At 40.8% G+C, this 15,556-nt stretch overlaps 1 protein-coding gene across 1 annotated transcript in view; it reads right to left on the reverse strand.

The window, feature by feature from the left end:
- Nucleotides 1-15,556, reverse strand: part of PCSK5 (proprotein convertase subtilisin/kexin type 5) — a 320,193-nt gene that overhangs the window by 63,979 nt on the left and 240,658 nt on the right. The window contains exon 10 of the mRNA XM_055119708.1: nt 7,012-7,115. Within this exon, the coding sequence (XP_054975683.1) occupies nt 7,012-7,115 (104 nt within the window). The remainder of the gene's footprint in view (nt 1-7,011; nt 7,116-15,556) is intronic.

Genomic DNA, 15,556 nt, shown 5'->3' on the forward strand with positions numbered 1-15,556 from the left:
ATTTTCAAAAAGATGTTGAAGTAACTAGTAGAGAGTAGCTATAGAGTACTTAAAGGTAAACTTCTAAATTATATATACTTCCCACCATTTTATCCATAAAGATTAGCACTGGAGCACTGTCATCCCGTTGTTCATCAATTTGCTCGAGTGGGCACCAGTAACATCTCTATTGTGAGACTTGTTGCTACTGTTTTTTGGCATATAAAATATGCCACGGCTCTGCTGTGCGGGCGGGATACTCTTGGTAGCTTGCCGGACTCTCTGAGAGAGATGGAGGAATTGAACCCAGATAGGCTGAGTGCAAGGCAAATGCTCAACCCTCTGTGCTATCGCTCCAATCTATCATAAAGATTAATGCAATAAAATTATTAAGAAATAATAAAAAGTTTAACTCAGAGAGACAAGTGTATATAAAGAATGCTAGATTTTACTTTGCTATTTTTGGTTTTTGGGCCACACCTGACAGTTCTCAGGGCTTACTACTGGCTCTGTGTTCCCGGATTATTTCTGGCAGGGCTCAGGGGACCATATGGGGTGCCATGAATAAACCTGAGTTGGCTGTGTGCAAGGAAAGCACCATACATGCTGTACTATCACTCCAGCCCCAAGAATGCTAGATTTTAAATGGATACAACATTAAATGACTGTGCATTCACAAAGTTCAGTGGTTTAAAGACTAGAATTTTGAAAGAGAATCAAGAGGATGTTTTAGTGAGTAAATTTCATTAGATTGAATCCGATGCATTTATAATTCCTGTTCTTACATAGTATGAGAGAACTAAATGCCTTATTTCTGCAAATGGTTGGAATCAAGCATCTGATTCTAATACTACCTCTGCCATTGACCAGATGAATCACATTTCACTCTGACCTTTCTTCAAATACATGATGCGCAGATTACCAATTAAGGGCCATTATGTAGCTTTAGTCATTGCTACAACATCACATCTGCATGCTGGGTGGCAAAGATGAAATATTATGTGCACATCGAAATAATAAAGTACTCTTTCATATGACAACACATCAGATATCATTTTATACACTAAAAATGTCCCCCACATTTCAAAACCTGTTTCATTCCAACACATAGCATGCTTAATGGTTTTAGCACTTATAATTCTTCTAAATATGCGTTACAGACTGAAAGCAAGGCAGGTAGGAATTAAAAAATATATTGGTACATCTTAAAACTACCAGTCCTAGCAGTTGAAATAAAATGATGGCAATTAAAAGTAATCAAGGTTATTAAATGTTAAGACCTTGGAGGCTAAGAAGTCATGATAGACTGTCAATCGTTTCCTCCATGATGGGAAATCGGTTAGAAATTGAAAAAAAATCTAGTAGTTTAGTTGTGGTCAAAGAAAGAGTCAGTGGGGAGGGGGAGTTTCAGCAACATGCTGGTAGAAGAGAAGAGACTTACATAGTCTGGGAGGGCAGTGAAATGGAAGGCGCGGTAACCTCGCTCACTTAGTTGTCATTTTTGATTGTCAATGACATTTTTTTCATTCTTTCGCCTAGTAAAGATGACAGAAGGTCCTAATTTATTATCTGATGACTATTCCTGTTCCTAGATTTAAGAGAGTTTAGCTATATACAGTAAGTAATATAATCCAAATACAGATTCTTTGGGGAAAGAAACCCCTAAAGCACCAATGTTGCATGCATTCAATTATCATTATAACTGTAAACCAGAGACAAGGATAGGGGTGGGGTGGCATGCCAGTGATAGACTCAGCTGGCACAGCCCAGGCACTGGGGGGGTAGAGAGGGTGGCAGATTCTCTTTCATCAGGTTAAAGCAGTATGGAGGTGATGACAATAAAGAGCAGAATTCTCCCTGAAATGCTATCAGCCATGGATTCTAGAACTAAAGTCCTCTATAGCCACATACACAATGCACACAAGTAGTTGGTCAAGATGTATAAGTCCAGCACTTGCCACAATGTGTTCTCGACCTTTGCCTTCTGCTCCTGAAGTTAGGCTGCATTTAGGCTCATGTGGGAAGTTTTATAAGACTGTTATAAACTAGGCTAGAGCAACAATACAGTGGGTAGGATGCTTGCCTTGCATGCGGCCCATCCAGGTTCAATCCTGGGTACCCCACATAGCTCCCTGAGCCCGCCAGGAGTGATCTCTGAGTACAGAGCCAGGAGTAACACCTGAACACCACTGGGTGTGGCCTCCCAAACAAAAAACAAACAAAAGACTGTTACAAACATAGCAGGCCAGGCTTTACTGAGGGACCAGGACAAATTCCCATTTCCTTAGCAAACCTGAAACAGATCAGAGTATGTCACTGGGCCACTGACATTTTCATCCCCAGTTTCTGGGTGTATTTTATGAAGGTTGGTCTGGCTTGATGAAGGTGCTCAGGAAATATTTGTACATGAAGAAATGAAGAGACCACACGAATGCAATTCCATGGACACAGCTCACCCACCCCACCCCTCCAAAAAACAACTCCAAATAAACAAACAAAACCCCTAGATAGTAAAGCCCTTACTTCTACAGTCTATTTGTAAATTGTAAGGAACAAGAAGGGAACATTTTTTTTAAAGGATATTTTTTTCACAAGACAAAAGGGAATTGTTCAAGGAAGAAAGAAATAAAACAAATGAAAAAAGAAAACCCAATCACAATTCAATGCATAAGTTATGTCCTAACATTACAAATATCGATCACTAGTAAGATACTGACCAACAATATCTTAGTTGGATTTTAGTGCCGTAGTGGCAAAATCATATCACTTCATCTGTCTCATATCATATGTTTCCATTAAAATGTATAATCTCAAGTGCATCCTTTCATAAGTACATGATATGTATTCTATTTATTTTACTTAATTTTATTAGGTTTTGGGCTATACCTAGTTGGTGTCCGGGGAAATGTTCGACACTATGCTTAAGGGTCTCTCCTGGAGGTGCTCAGAGGACCATGGGATACCAGAGACCAAACCTGGCTATGGTACATGCAAAGAATGAGCACAGTCAGATGAACTATCTCTTGCCTCCCCACAGTCTCACTTTCCACTTTACTTTTAAAGAACTAATCTTGAGGAGTTTTAAAGTCAAAAGGTGCCTGAAAATTAGCTAGTATTGTTCATAAAATAAATAACCAAAACCTTGTTTACTCAGTTTCTACAGGTGTCTGTGCATATGTATGAGTGTGTATGTGTGTACGTATATTTTTTATTTTGAAAAAATGAATTTACTGCAAGAATTTTAAGTATACTTTTAAATAAAACTATTGAAGTAGCAGAACAGAATAATCTTAACTCAATTAAGATTTCTAAAAATGAAGGTACTATTAGCATAAAAATGTGGCTGAGTGGTTTCCATTTTTTTTGTTTGTTTTGTGTCTGAGGGGCCACATACAGCAGTGCTCCTGGCTCTGTGCTCAGGGGGACCAAATGCGGTGCCAGAGATCAAATCGACATGTAAGGCCTTAACCTTAAGGTAAGAGCCCAAGCCTCGTTCTATCCTCTCTGGCCCTGGCTTCCATCTTTGAAAAATCACTTGGTGATTTTCACTGCAGGGTCATTTACAGTGCTCCTATTCACGAGAGTCGAGAGAAAGCTGGGGAAAGGTATCTGTATCTAGCTCCTCTGTCTACACTCTGTGGCAATCCTGCTTTCAGGGAAACTCAAACACGAGTCAGTAGTGAGCCGATTATTTTAATTTTCAAAAGCCACCTGCTTGCCTGGACAAGAACCTGTTCATGCCAGTCTAGAGGAAGGAGGCAGGTGATCCTGGAAGGAACTGCTTCTAATTTCTCAATTTCTATGATGGGCAGTTAAGTCTGGGTCAAGTCAGCCCGGAGAAGAGGCACAGACGAGCCTGGTTCATGTCATCTCTGGCTCAGTTATCTGCTTACACGAACTGCATAAGGATATTTTGAAGAGGTGTAAGGACCTGTTAGGGTTTGGTGAGAAACTTGTTTGGCAAGCGGGCACTGACTTACTTGAAGTTACCAGTGACAATCAATCAAGGCTGATGATGGTGTCCCCCATCCCAACCCCCCACCAGTTTGGTTGCTACTCTGAGCTGCTGCTTTGCCCGAGAATTACATTTTGATGCTGACACTGACATCCGCTTGCAGAAGAGCACTGTGCCGGGCCAATCTGCACACTTACTTTCTGGCTTGCTCTTTCGTTGTTTTTAACAGCTCTGCAGACCAGCTAAATTGCTCAGCATCACAGCACGAAAGCAAGCCTCTGGAAGTACAGGTGTTCCGGCCAGACACCTCTTTCAGGGTAAGGATTCCAGTTGTGTGGGAAGAGAGAAGGCATGGGGTTACATGTTGCCGGATGTTGCCGTTTTCTCCATAAGAGAAATGTTTGGCCATGTGTTCTTACTAAGCAAAGTCTGCAAACGCTGGTTGGCCTCATTTCAAAATATGAGGGCTTGCTGAGCTCTTGTTGCATCAACAACTTATAAGGATTATTCTAAGCATTAGCTACTTTTTGTTCCTTATTTTGTAGTCAACCTACCCTGTTTTAGTGCTAGTGACCTGCATTCTTCCCCAAATCACATTGCTTCTCCTGCTAAGTCAGTGCCCGAATCACTTATTTGTAGGACACTCGGGAGGGTATAGGGAAGAAAATAACTTAAGAAAAATTCTTATCATGATCATGTTTAAATGAAATATGGGGCTCGCCATTGACCAAATTACAAAACAATTCCACTGGGAGCCAGACAGTTCTGGGTAATTCATCTACAAAAAAAGTGAACTTCAATTGTTACTCTTGGCAGCAATCAAAGAGTGAAATATCATACTAAATACTGCCACGTGCAATAGTAAAACACCCTTTCTTCCTTGCCAGAAGTGGGGGCAGCCCCTCATGTTCGGATCTGGCCATGGAGTCTAAATCCTCTGTTTTCCCCCACTCCAAAACCAACAGAGCTTTTTCAAAAGAGTTGTGTTTTTTATTAGGACCATTTGCTCTTTTTCAGTTTCCAAAAGAGAAATGAGTAAAACAAGGACTTTTATTTGGGCTGAAGTTGATTCTGAAGCTTCATAGAGGTCAATGTACTTGATCTATGAAGCTTCGACTAAGAAGTTCATGGCAGCACTCAACAGCCAAGCTGTGGTTTGGTCCTTTCCCCTCTCTCTGCCCCCAGCCCCTAGTTCCCAGACATAAAAGGGGCCAGGAGTATGTGGAAACTAATCAAAATGAAACATGTGTAATGGCAATTACACCCCTGACTTCCTAGAACAACTGAAGTTTCAAATAGTTTTGTTGCAATTACTAAATAACAATTGTTACTTAGGGATCAAGTGTTTTTCATTTGGGCTTCAGAAAAAAAAATAATCCAAGTAGGTAGCTGCAATTTTTAGACTAAAAAGTCACTGAAAACTGGTGCAATATACAGTGTACAAACATGGAAAGGATTAGGTGATACTTAGAATAGACAAATTTTTTTCCTCCTAAAAGTGAAGTCTTCAATGAACATATTAATCAAACAATTATTTTATATGGTACTGGCTACTTGGATATATAATCACAGATTTTGGCTAATCATAAAAAACAGAATAAACTATTTGTAATTTTTTGGGAATAAATACACATTTCTAGCATGAAAATCTGCATACCTTTCTATAACTCACTAAATATACATTTTAACTATATGCAAGATAACATATATTGACAACATGATTCAAATTTTAAAATGTTTAAGCTGGGGAAGATAGGAGCCAGAAAGATTCTATAACTTGCATAGAATTATTTGGTATGTTACCCATTGATTTGAAGAACAGAATTTCAATTTCTTTTACTGCTCTGTGTGTGTGGGGGGGTGGATACCAGCAGTGCTCAGGAGTTCCTCCTGACTGTGCTCAAGATCACTTCAGCAGTGCCTGGAGGGCCTGGTGTGGTGCTGAGGACGGGACTGGGGTTTGCGGCAGGTACGGCAATCACCCTGCCCTCTCTATTACTTTGTTGGCCCTGAGAATTCCAGTTTTTAAACAGATACTCAATATACTGTGGAATACTGTTTTATTTTGAAGGGATATAGGGTGACACAGATTTTGGGCAATTAAATTTAAGTCTGCAGATAAGACCAAAAAGTAATCTTGCTATAACTAATTAATTGGTTGAAATTCTGGTCTGAAATGAGTAAATACGTTAAACTTCTGGACATCTGTTACCTACTCTAAGTAATTATCTGCTTACAACATAAGCTACCTGTGCCAACATACAAAAGGTTACTGTTAATAAATTAGTTTCATGGGACTATTGCACCCATTAGCCATGGGGAAGGGTTAGCACTTACTTTATATTGCATACAATTGTATGAAGGCTGTATATTATATGGCTTTGTAAGAACTTCCAATTTATAAAAAGGAACCTTAAAATGACACCCGTTTCTCTAGTCATGAGAGTTTTAAAACAAACAAAATCACAAATTTACTAAACACAGGGCTTGACCATTATTATTAGTAGCCTGGAGTCAACCAGACAGGCAAGTTGTTTGCTTGGTGGAGGAATCCCTGCATGGCACTGAGGAGGGGGGGCTAAAGTACAGTGACAAATGCCACTCAGACACCAACGGCAGTAGGCGGTGGGTAAACCAGGAGCCCACAGGCTAACTAGACTTGGGTCTTCTGTGAAACTGACCTATAATGTGGAAAGTCAAGGAAATCTGCTTGATATGTGTTGCTCATTTTTTTTTTTTTTTGCTTTTTGGGTCACACCTGGCAATGCACAGAGGTCAGTCCTGACTCTGCACTGAGTAATTACCCCTGGTACTCAGGAGACCATATAGGATGCTGGGAATCGAACCTGGGTCGGCCGCGCGCAAGGCAAACGCCCTACCCCCTGTGCTATTGCTCCAGCCCCTGCTCATTTTTTTTTTTAAAGTATGTGCCGTTTACTTAAAGATCAAGCGCTACATGTGTTTGCACAAAATTTCTAGTTTCTTTGGAGGGGCTCTACTTCCTGCTTTCCCTTTAAAAAGAGGTGGGGGTAAATAAAAATGTTTTGCCTGTGACAGAATAGGAAAGAAGTTCTCACCCTTAAAACCAGCAGCATTGGTTTTCCAGTCATTAGCGTTCAAATGTCCTGCACGGGAAGTCCTGACAATAACATGCTGCACATCTCTCCAGGTCAGAAACGGACTGGGGAAAGACAAGGCAAGAATCATTGTACCAAAAAAAAAAGATGGGGGAAGCAGAGTCACAAGCAAATTCAAAAAGCGAAAGCAAACTGGCAAAGTACGGAAAACAAAGGGTCGGCAGTTTAGGTTGGGGACAAACAGGTGTTGGCCACTTTGCTCCTCCAGGTGGAGGGGTGGCTGCTGTCTACGGGGGGCAGAAAAGGGGATCTGACATGTAAGAAATAATGTGACACTATTCAGTGAAATATTACTTTTAAAAGGGGGAGGATTTCCAGTTGCTTCCTCAACAAAATGAACGTCAATTGTGGTCCTGCTGTCCTTTTTTGGAAAAAATTTGTATTATCACTGAAAAATTATAATACGCTATAGTGAAAACTGAAGGTTCTGGGAACATTCCCTGTTTTCTAGGCTGGCAATTGATTTGTAATTTAACAAAGAACTCCGAAATATTTAGCATTCTGTATGTTGGTGGGATCGGGAAGAAGTCTGATCTCAAACCGATTTTCACATTTTTAGTGTTCTTCAAGGGAGGGAATATGGTACTGCACCCACAACTCAGCCCGAAGGCACAGACAGCAGTGGGAATATCCTTAGTTTTCAGTCAGCAGTTATTATATCAAACTTTACCCACTCCTTGTAGCTATTAGCACTGAAGAGCACAAAGGAAATATTAAGCAGTAGTACTTTCACTGTAGATGAACCATCATAAAAGAAATTCAGTTCATATTCACAGACTTGTTCTCTCTCAAAGCATATGTACAGAAAGGAAGGGACTGGATTCGGTGAGAGCATGCAGTTGTAATTAGACTACTTTTTCAACTGTTTGAGTGGTAGGGATGGGGATCTTTCAGTTAACGGAAAGATACACAGTATCATGGAGCTTGTATGCAAAGTATCATGAAACTTGTCTGGTTCTCAGCTGCCACTTTCATTCTAGGAGTGGATCTGCCATAGATGGGTCAGAACAACTGGATAGGGAACACGACTCACTACCCTCCCTGAGATGTGACAGGGGCATGCAGCAGACCTGTGCCTCCTCATATGCACAGGGGTAACCCTGGCAAACTCCTCTGCACACGGGAAAGCTGGCATCTTAATTGTACCTAATTTTCACAATTGGAACTGACACTGCTTGCCTCTGTATTTCACTGTCCCATCCCTTTTCCCATCAAATGTGTTATGGGAGATGACACCTAAAGGAGAATGGACTCCACACTCAGATTCTACTCCTCCTTCTTTATCCCCTTATGTGACAAAATACGTTTCTTAAGCTCTTAATTTTCCTCCTTAGAATGTGAATGTGGGGCTGGAGTGATAGCACAGCAAGTAGGGTGTTTGCCTTGCATGCGGCCGACCCAGGTTCGATTCCCAGCATCCTATATGGTCCCCTGAGCACCACCACGAGTAATTCTGGAGTGCAGAGCCAGGAGTAACCCCTGTGCATCGCCAGGTGTGACTCAAAAAAAAAAAAAAGAATGTGAATGTGAATGATGGCTGGAGGAACCAGTTAGGATGGGAGATGTGTGCTGAAAGTAGATAATGAACCAAACATGATGACCTCTCAGTGTCTGTGTTGCAAGCTATAATGCCCAAAAGTAGAGAGAGAGAGTCTGGGGAATATTGTCTGCCACAGAGGCAGGGGGAGGGTGGGAAAGGGGGGGTATACCCGGGATATTGGTGGTGGGGAATGTGCGCTGGTGGTGGGATGATCATTGTGAGATTGTAACCCAAACAGGAAAGCTTGTAACTATCTCATGGTGATTCAATAAAATTTAAAAATTAAAAAAAGAAAAAAAAGAATGTGAATGGACTACAGCGATAGCACAGTGGGTAGAGCGTTTGCCTGGCACACAGCCAACCTGGGTTCAATTCCTTTGTCCCTCTTGGAGAACCTGGCAAGATACCGAGAGTATCCCACCCGTATGGCAGAGCCTGGCAAGCTCCCCGTGGTGTATTCGATATGCCAAAAACAGTAACAACAAGTCTCACAATGGAGGCGTTACTGGTGCCTGCTCGAACAAATCGATGAACAACAGGACGACAGTGCTACAGTGCAGAATGTGAATGCTTAACAACTCTTCCCCTTTATTGTACCAATGGAATCAAAGACCAAGTTTCCAACTTGGTTCCTGGGGACTCATAGCCAATAAGGTCAGGACATCATTTTGATGAATGTGATGACTCACCTACTATGTGGTGGCTTGAGAGGTGAAGATGGGGAGAGAAATGCACAAAGTAGTTGGTTATACCTTTGTTTTGCCCGCAGATTACAAACAAGAGATTGGCATTACTGCCCTCGGAATACTTCAGAATTAGGAAGGTTGGCTCTTGCCAAATGCTAGTGTTCTAGAAGCTCCAGGTCAGGCAAGATGTGATAATAATCTTTCACTTTGCCAGTGTGGTGATTTGAGAGAGAGGAGATAACAGCTACAACAGAACCTCCACCAAAAAGACATGCTAATCATATACGGTAAGGCTGGTTCTCTCAACAAACATAAAGGTTATACATTTTTCATTAGCAACTTCAAACTACCAAAAAAGCATAGCTGGATTTGGTATTTATATCTAAACCACCCTAATGATCACCTAATGTTTTTCAGCTCAGTCATTTTAAAAGAACATTGATAATAATTAAAATGTTCAAGTTTTGTTTTACACATTATTCTCTAGTGGGAAAATAAAAACAAGCTTTCCATATTACCTACAATCTGGGTGAGATTGCTTCAGAAATAGCAAGCATAATACTCAACCCTTGGGAAACCATTTCTTGGTGCTCCTTGGCACTAAAAGCTTAATTTTAAGACCAGAACAGGAAACACTTATTTCATAACTTAAGGAACTTTATTCAGATAGGTTCAGAAAGCTTCCTGCATTCAACTGCGCCTGAAGACATGAGTTAACGTGTCTCATGCTGAGTCACAAAAATGAGTTCTTCTTGGAGTGTTTGTAATTAGAAAGAAGAAATCAGCTTCAGGAAATTGGAGCTACATGTGGGAAAGACGCATTCCAATAATTTTACTCTGACATTTGATAATGCCTGACTTCAAAAATAAGATTTAATTTCCCAATTTCCCAGATTTCACCAAAACAAAGTAGAAAAGGTAATAGAGGAAACCAAGGGCTTTGAAGCTGTGGTATTGATACTTATGGGAGGTAGAGAGAACTAGACAGTCAGGATAATTTGCTAGTATCTAGAGAAAAATTTCATATATGTGGAAGTTGGACATTTTATAATCTATTTGTATTCCTGTTCACAGGGATGATGCAGACATGGTAAACCATGTACAGTGCGAAAAGAAAAGAGAAGCAAAAACCAAATACCATGTGTCCGGAGATTCATAGCCCACAAAGGGAATATAGGATATACCATCCCACCCTCAACACATTAAATGACACACCCTCACCAAAAATACCTCAACTTTGTGCTAATTATCAAGAACCCTGACTCCACTGGCCTTTGAAAACTGAGACACTCTTCTCTCCTCCGAGAACAGAATGTCTATCTGCACATTCAAGCTTGAGGGTAGCAACCATAGCAAAGTCAAAAGTCCAACAGACTTGGAGAATAAGAGCCATTTCTGAGATCAGTGGCCTGGTAGCCTCGGAAACCATAAGGAGCTCTGAATTATTGACTAGCACCCTAACCTGCCAGATAGGCTAAAAGGGAAATGTTTAGAAAATGCCTGCAAAAGGTTGCTAGTTCTCTATAATCTTTCAAAGCAACAAAACATACAAGAGAGGTTGGAGCGATAGTACAGCAGGTGGGACATTTTTCTTGCACACTGATGACCCAGGTTCAATCCCTGTCACCCCACAGGATCCCCTGAGCCTGGCAGGAGTGTGTCCTGAGCACAGAGCCAGGAATGAGCAAGGAGCACTGGATGTGGCCCCACTCCCACATAAATAAATAAAATGAGAAAAAAACCCCACAGTTTTGGAGGGAATCTAGTGCACATATTCTTATCCTGTTAGGATGTTTTGAATCATTTTGATATTTCTTTTGTTCCTTAAGATCACATCCATTATAAGTATCTCATGGTGATTCAATGATATTTAAAAAATTAAAAAAAAAAAGACCACATCCAGTGGTATTCAGGGCTCATTCCCTGGCAAGCAGCCAATCTTTGGGCTCTTGTCTCCCGGCTGTGCAAGGAGGAGGAGACCATCTATGCTGCCGAGGACTGAACCAGGGCTGGCCACATGCAAGGCAAACATCTGAACCCCCATACTCTCTCTCTCTCTCTCTCTCTCTCTCCATTCTGAATCTTTTAATAAAAAACCTCATATTAATAAACAACATTTAGTGAGCATGTGGTCAAGTTAGGTACTGCATGTTGTACGCATATCATTATTTTTTCCTAACTCTCCATTTATATCATCAAGCCATTATTTCATGCCCACTTCACAGAAGACAACTGAAGCTTTGAGTTACATACAGAAACTACACCCAGAGAGTGGCAGTTCCCCTGTTCCAATCAGCTGCACTAGGCGGAACGCTATTAATCTCTGTTTACTGGGACCCACAAAGATGAAATGGACATACAAAGATTTTTCAGGTGACCCACCTGATAAATGGCTCAGGAAGCATGTGTACCATGTCATGTCTTCATCTTCATGGGCACATGCAGTTTTTGTACCTGCACTGTCTACTCAATTGGCTGAATTTTTGCTTGCAACAGAAAACTCTTGAGTCTGATATTGCTTTTTAGACTCCAAAGACCTAGCCTTTTCATACTCTATCAAGATGAAGCAGAAAAACTGACAACTAGGAAAATCATGCTATTATCATGCGTCAGGCATCACCACACTGTTATATAATTTTTTTTTTTTTTTTTTGCTTTGTGGGTCACACCCGGCGATGAACAGGAGTTACTCCTGGCTCATGCACTCAGGAATTACTCTTGGCGGTGCTCAGGAGACCATATGGGATGCTGGGAATCGAACCTGGGTTGGCCACATGCAAGGCAAACACCCTACTTGCTGTGCTATCACTCCAGCCCTGTAATATAATTTTTGAATACTATTGTCAAAAGGTAGTCAACTTTGCCCAATATGAACACACTTGGACATGGTTTATGGTCTGCTGAGGACTCTGGTCTCTAGTCAGAGAACCTGAACTGAGTTCCAACCCAAACACTTTCAGCTACAAAAACAGGATCATTAACAACACTATCACTGTTAGCTGGTATTTACATTAGATTCCCCCCCACACACCAGGTTTCATGTATTTATGTATTTTCTGTGCCCAAAAGTAGGTGTAGGAGAAGTGAGACAGTCTTTGTAGTGCTTCCTTATTTGACTTATAAATGCAAATGCTAGCACTTACATTTAAAGAATAAACAAACAGAAAAGTGTTCCCTCCAAGAGTTTCCCTTGATTTTGCACGAGTGAATGTATGAAATGAATCTATACTTGTTGGTCCTGAAAAACAACAAACAGTTTGGGGAGCTGGGGAGATAGGAATTAAGGTACATGCTTCGCATGTAACCAATCCTAGGTTCAATCCAAGGCATCACCTGGTCCCATGAGCATCTTTGGATAGAGTTGTGGATGCCTCCACAGAGATGAATCCTTGGGCCTGTCACACAGAAGCCCCCAACCCTCAAAGTGAGATTGCAGAAAATCCAAGAAGCAGCCCTTCAACCTCCTGAGCACTGCTTGAGGAACCCCACGAAAGCCAAAACAAAACAAGAAACAATTCTGAATGGAGTGACAGAGTCACTTGCATTTGTTGACTAGAGACAGAAAAATTAGCTTTCTCCCCTACCCCCCAAGTGGATGCAACATCACAAGCAGTCTAGGGGCAGCCATAGAGAATCCATGAGTGAAAACTGTTTTCTAACAAAGGCAATCTCTGTTAAAAGAGCAATTCAGTCTAAAGCAATGATGAACAATCATGCGAATTAGAACACTGGGCAAAATGCATGACCAACCAGTAATTGTCCAACTATCCATTGTATTAACTAGTGTAAAAAAAAAAAAAGAAATACAAGACAAAATCAGTCTCCTGACATGTTTCTTGAGATTGTGTAAAACAAATTAGAAAGAAGTACCCGGAAAATTAATGTGATTATATAGATGTTAAATTGGTCAGCAAGATTCATTGTGAGTCAAAACAATGAAGATGAAGCACAAAGTGCTTAAGGCCTGCCGAGACAGGGAGAGCCATCACTCTGATGGCAGCCAGTGCACGCTGATGGTGACTCCAGAATTAAAGGCAGAAACCAATCTTCCTTGTCAGTACTGAAGATGTCCAAAGGAGTCTCAGACTGTTCATGGAATTGCACTAATACGCCCTAATAGGAGTGCAATTGTTTTGTTGTGTGTTATAATTCAAAAGTTCCACAACTAAAATTGAGTTGTAGTATGACAGAAATATAATTGATAATGCTTTGTATTAGAAATGTGACTGTGCATATAGTATTATTCCTTGGATACTAAGTTGTGGTATATAAAAAACAGAACTCAAGCAAAAGGAAGAAAAATTTTGTTTGGAATCATCCAAGCCAATTTTGTTTTACTCTCTTGTGAAACTAACTACTCACTGGCTTGCTTAATTTAGTTCAAACCAAACGTACAAAACGTCTGTGTTTAAGTACAGTCCAAAGAAGATAGGCCTTATTTACAAAGAGAATGTCTGTCATTTGAAACACTGTGCTTTTCTGCAGGATTTGTCATTCCACCTAAAAACATCAATTAGCTTTTCTGCGGTCTTGCAAACAAATGGTACTTTGTCTACAAACTCAATAACCATTTTCTGTGAAATTCTTTGCTAAATATAATCTTATAAAGCAAAATTTGATAAACACTCACAGGAAGGTCTACTAACTTGTGCCTGTAAGTCTCAATATCCAACAATGCTCTACCTCTTTTCATATATTCTCTTCCCTCTGACAACTGAGACTATTTCCTGAAACTATAATCGTGACCATTCTAAAGGTCTCTCTTTTTCAGCCTACAACTCAAGACTCTAAATTTAAATCACTCGCCTTTTGGTCTCCCAGCTCTGGAAACACCTAAAGTAGGCTGAACTCAACACTAGAGTTTCCTCCCTACTTGCATCTCAGTTAAGCTATGAGAAGTCCAGATCTGGGAAAAGGGGAGGGAGGATAATTACTCACTGTCTCTTTTTCTGCTCATTTGTGCAGCACGCGGCAAGAATAAGTACACGATCAGAAGATAATTCACTTAGTCCTGCAGGAAGTCACTGTTATCCCTATTAATTCTAGTCCTTACTTAATCTTGTTCTCAAAATAGTAAATATAACCTTGAATCACTTGAGGACAGTGAATAAAGCACTGGGCTTTAGAGGCAGAAATACCTGGGACCAGTCCTGACCTGCTCCCTATAATTCTGGAACCTGCCTAATAGCTGACTGACTCTCTCTGTGACCCAATAACTCTCAGTTAAAATATGGAGACTATGCTTCTTCTGCAGGGCAGTGGCAAGAATTTGAGGTAATGAGTCTAAAGTACTAAACGCGGACTGGCTTGCAAAGACAACAGTCATCGCTTACTGCCATGAACAATCAATCTGCCATTGCAGAAGAACTCAGATAGCCCACTCTGAATTTATCCTATTATGTGATGACCCTTTTTGACTTGTTTTTGGATCACACCTGCTGGTGCTGCGGGTTTACTCCTGGCAAGGCTCAGAGGCACCATGTGAAGTCTGGGGACTAAACCTAGGTAGGCTGTTTGCAAGGCAAGTGCTTTGCTCTATCAAAAAATTTAAGTTTATGTAAGAGAAACAGAATAATGCTTCCACCTGGACAAATTTCAGCTTAGTTTAAGTATAATGCTATCAGGATTTGTCCAAAAGATCTGGTTTCAGCAATATCAGCAAATGCAGTATTGGGGTTGGCTCTTTTGTGACCATATAATCTACTCTCCATTAGTGGGGCCATTGTCCCTATAGATGACTGGCCACTGACAGAACTGATGGACAAGGAAATATTCTTGGGTTGACAGTGAAATACTTGTGATGGTCACTGAACATAGGTCGGCAGCACACAAGGCAAGTGCCCTTCCCACTGTACTATTGCTTTGACTCCCCCCCCCCGCCCCTCTGACTCTCGTCTCATGCCTTGACCCCTCATTTATGTGACCCCTCCATACCACATCTTGAAGCACACAGGGACCATGTGACCTTACCAAGAAATGCTGCTATGCAGACCGAATGTCAGAATGAAGACCACGAGCAAATGGACTCGCTTGAATGTGAACTACTGAAGTAAAGAGCTTCTGGAAATTTTCTACACAGTTCAGGGTTTTGCAGTTTTCTTACCTCAAAAGTCTTGGATTCTTGGATAATTATAACAAATTAGTTGTTCTACTCTCTGATACCATTAGCCTAAAATACAGTATTTTCCTCTTATTAATTCCTGTTTTATATTAAGATCATGCTTTTCATAGGCTTCAGGAAGTATTGCGAGAGGGTTAG

The sequence above is a fragment of the Sorex araneus genome, chromosome 1 (genome assembly GCF_027595985.1).
Source record: "Sorex araneus isolate mSorAra2 chromosome 1, mSorAra2.pri, whole genome shotgun sequence".
Taxonomy (NCBI): Eukaryota; Metazoa; Chordata; class Mammalia; order Eulipotyphla; family Soricidae; genus Sorex; species Sorex araneus.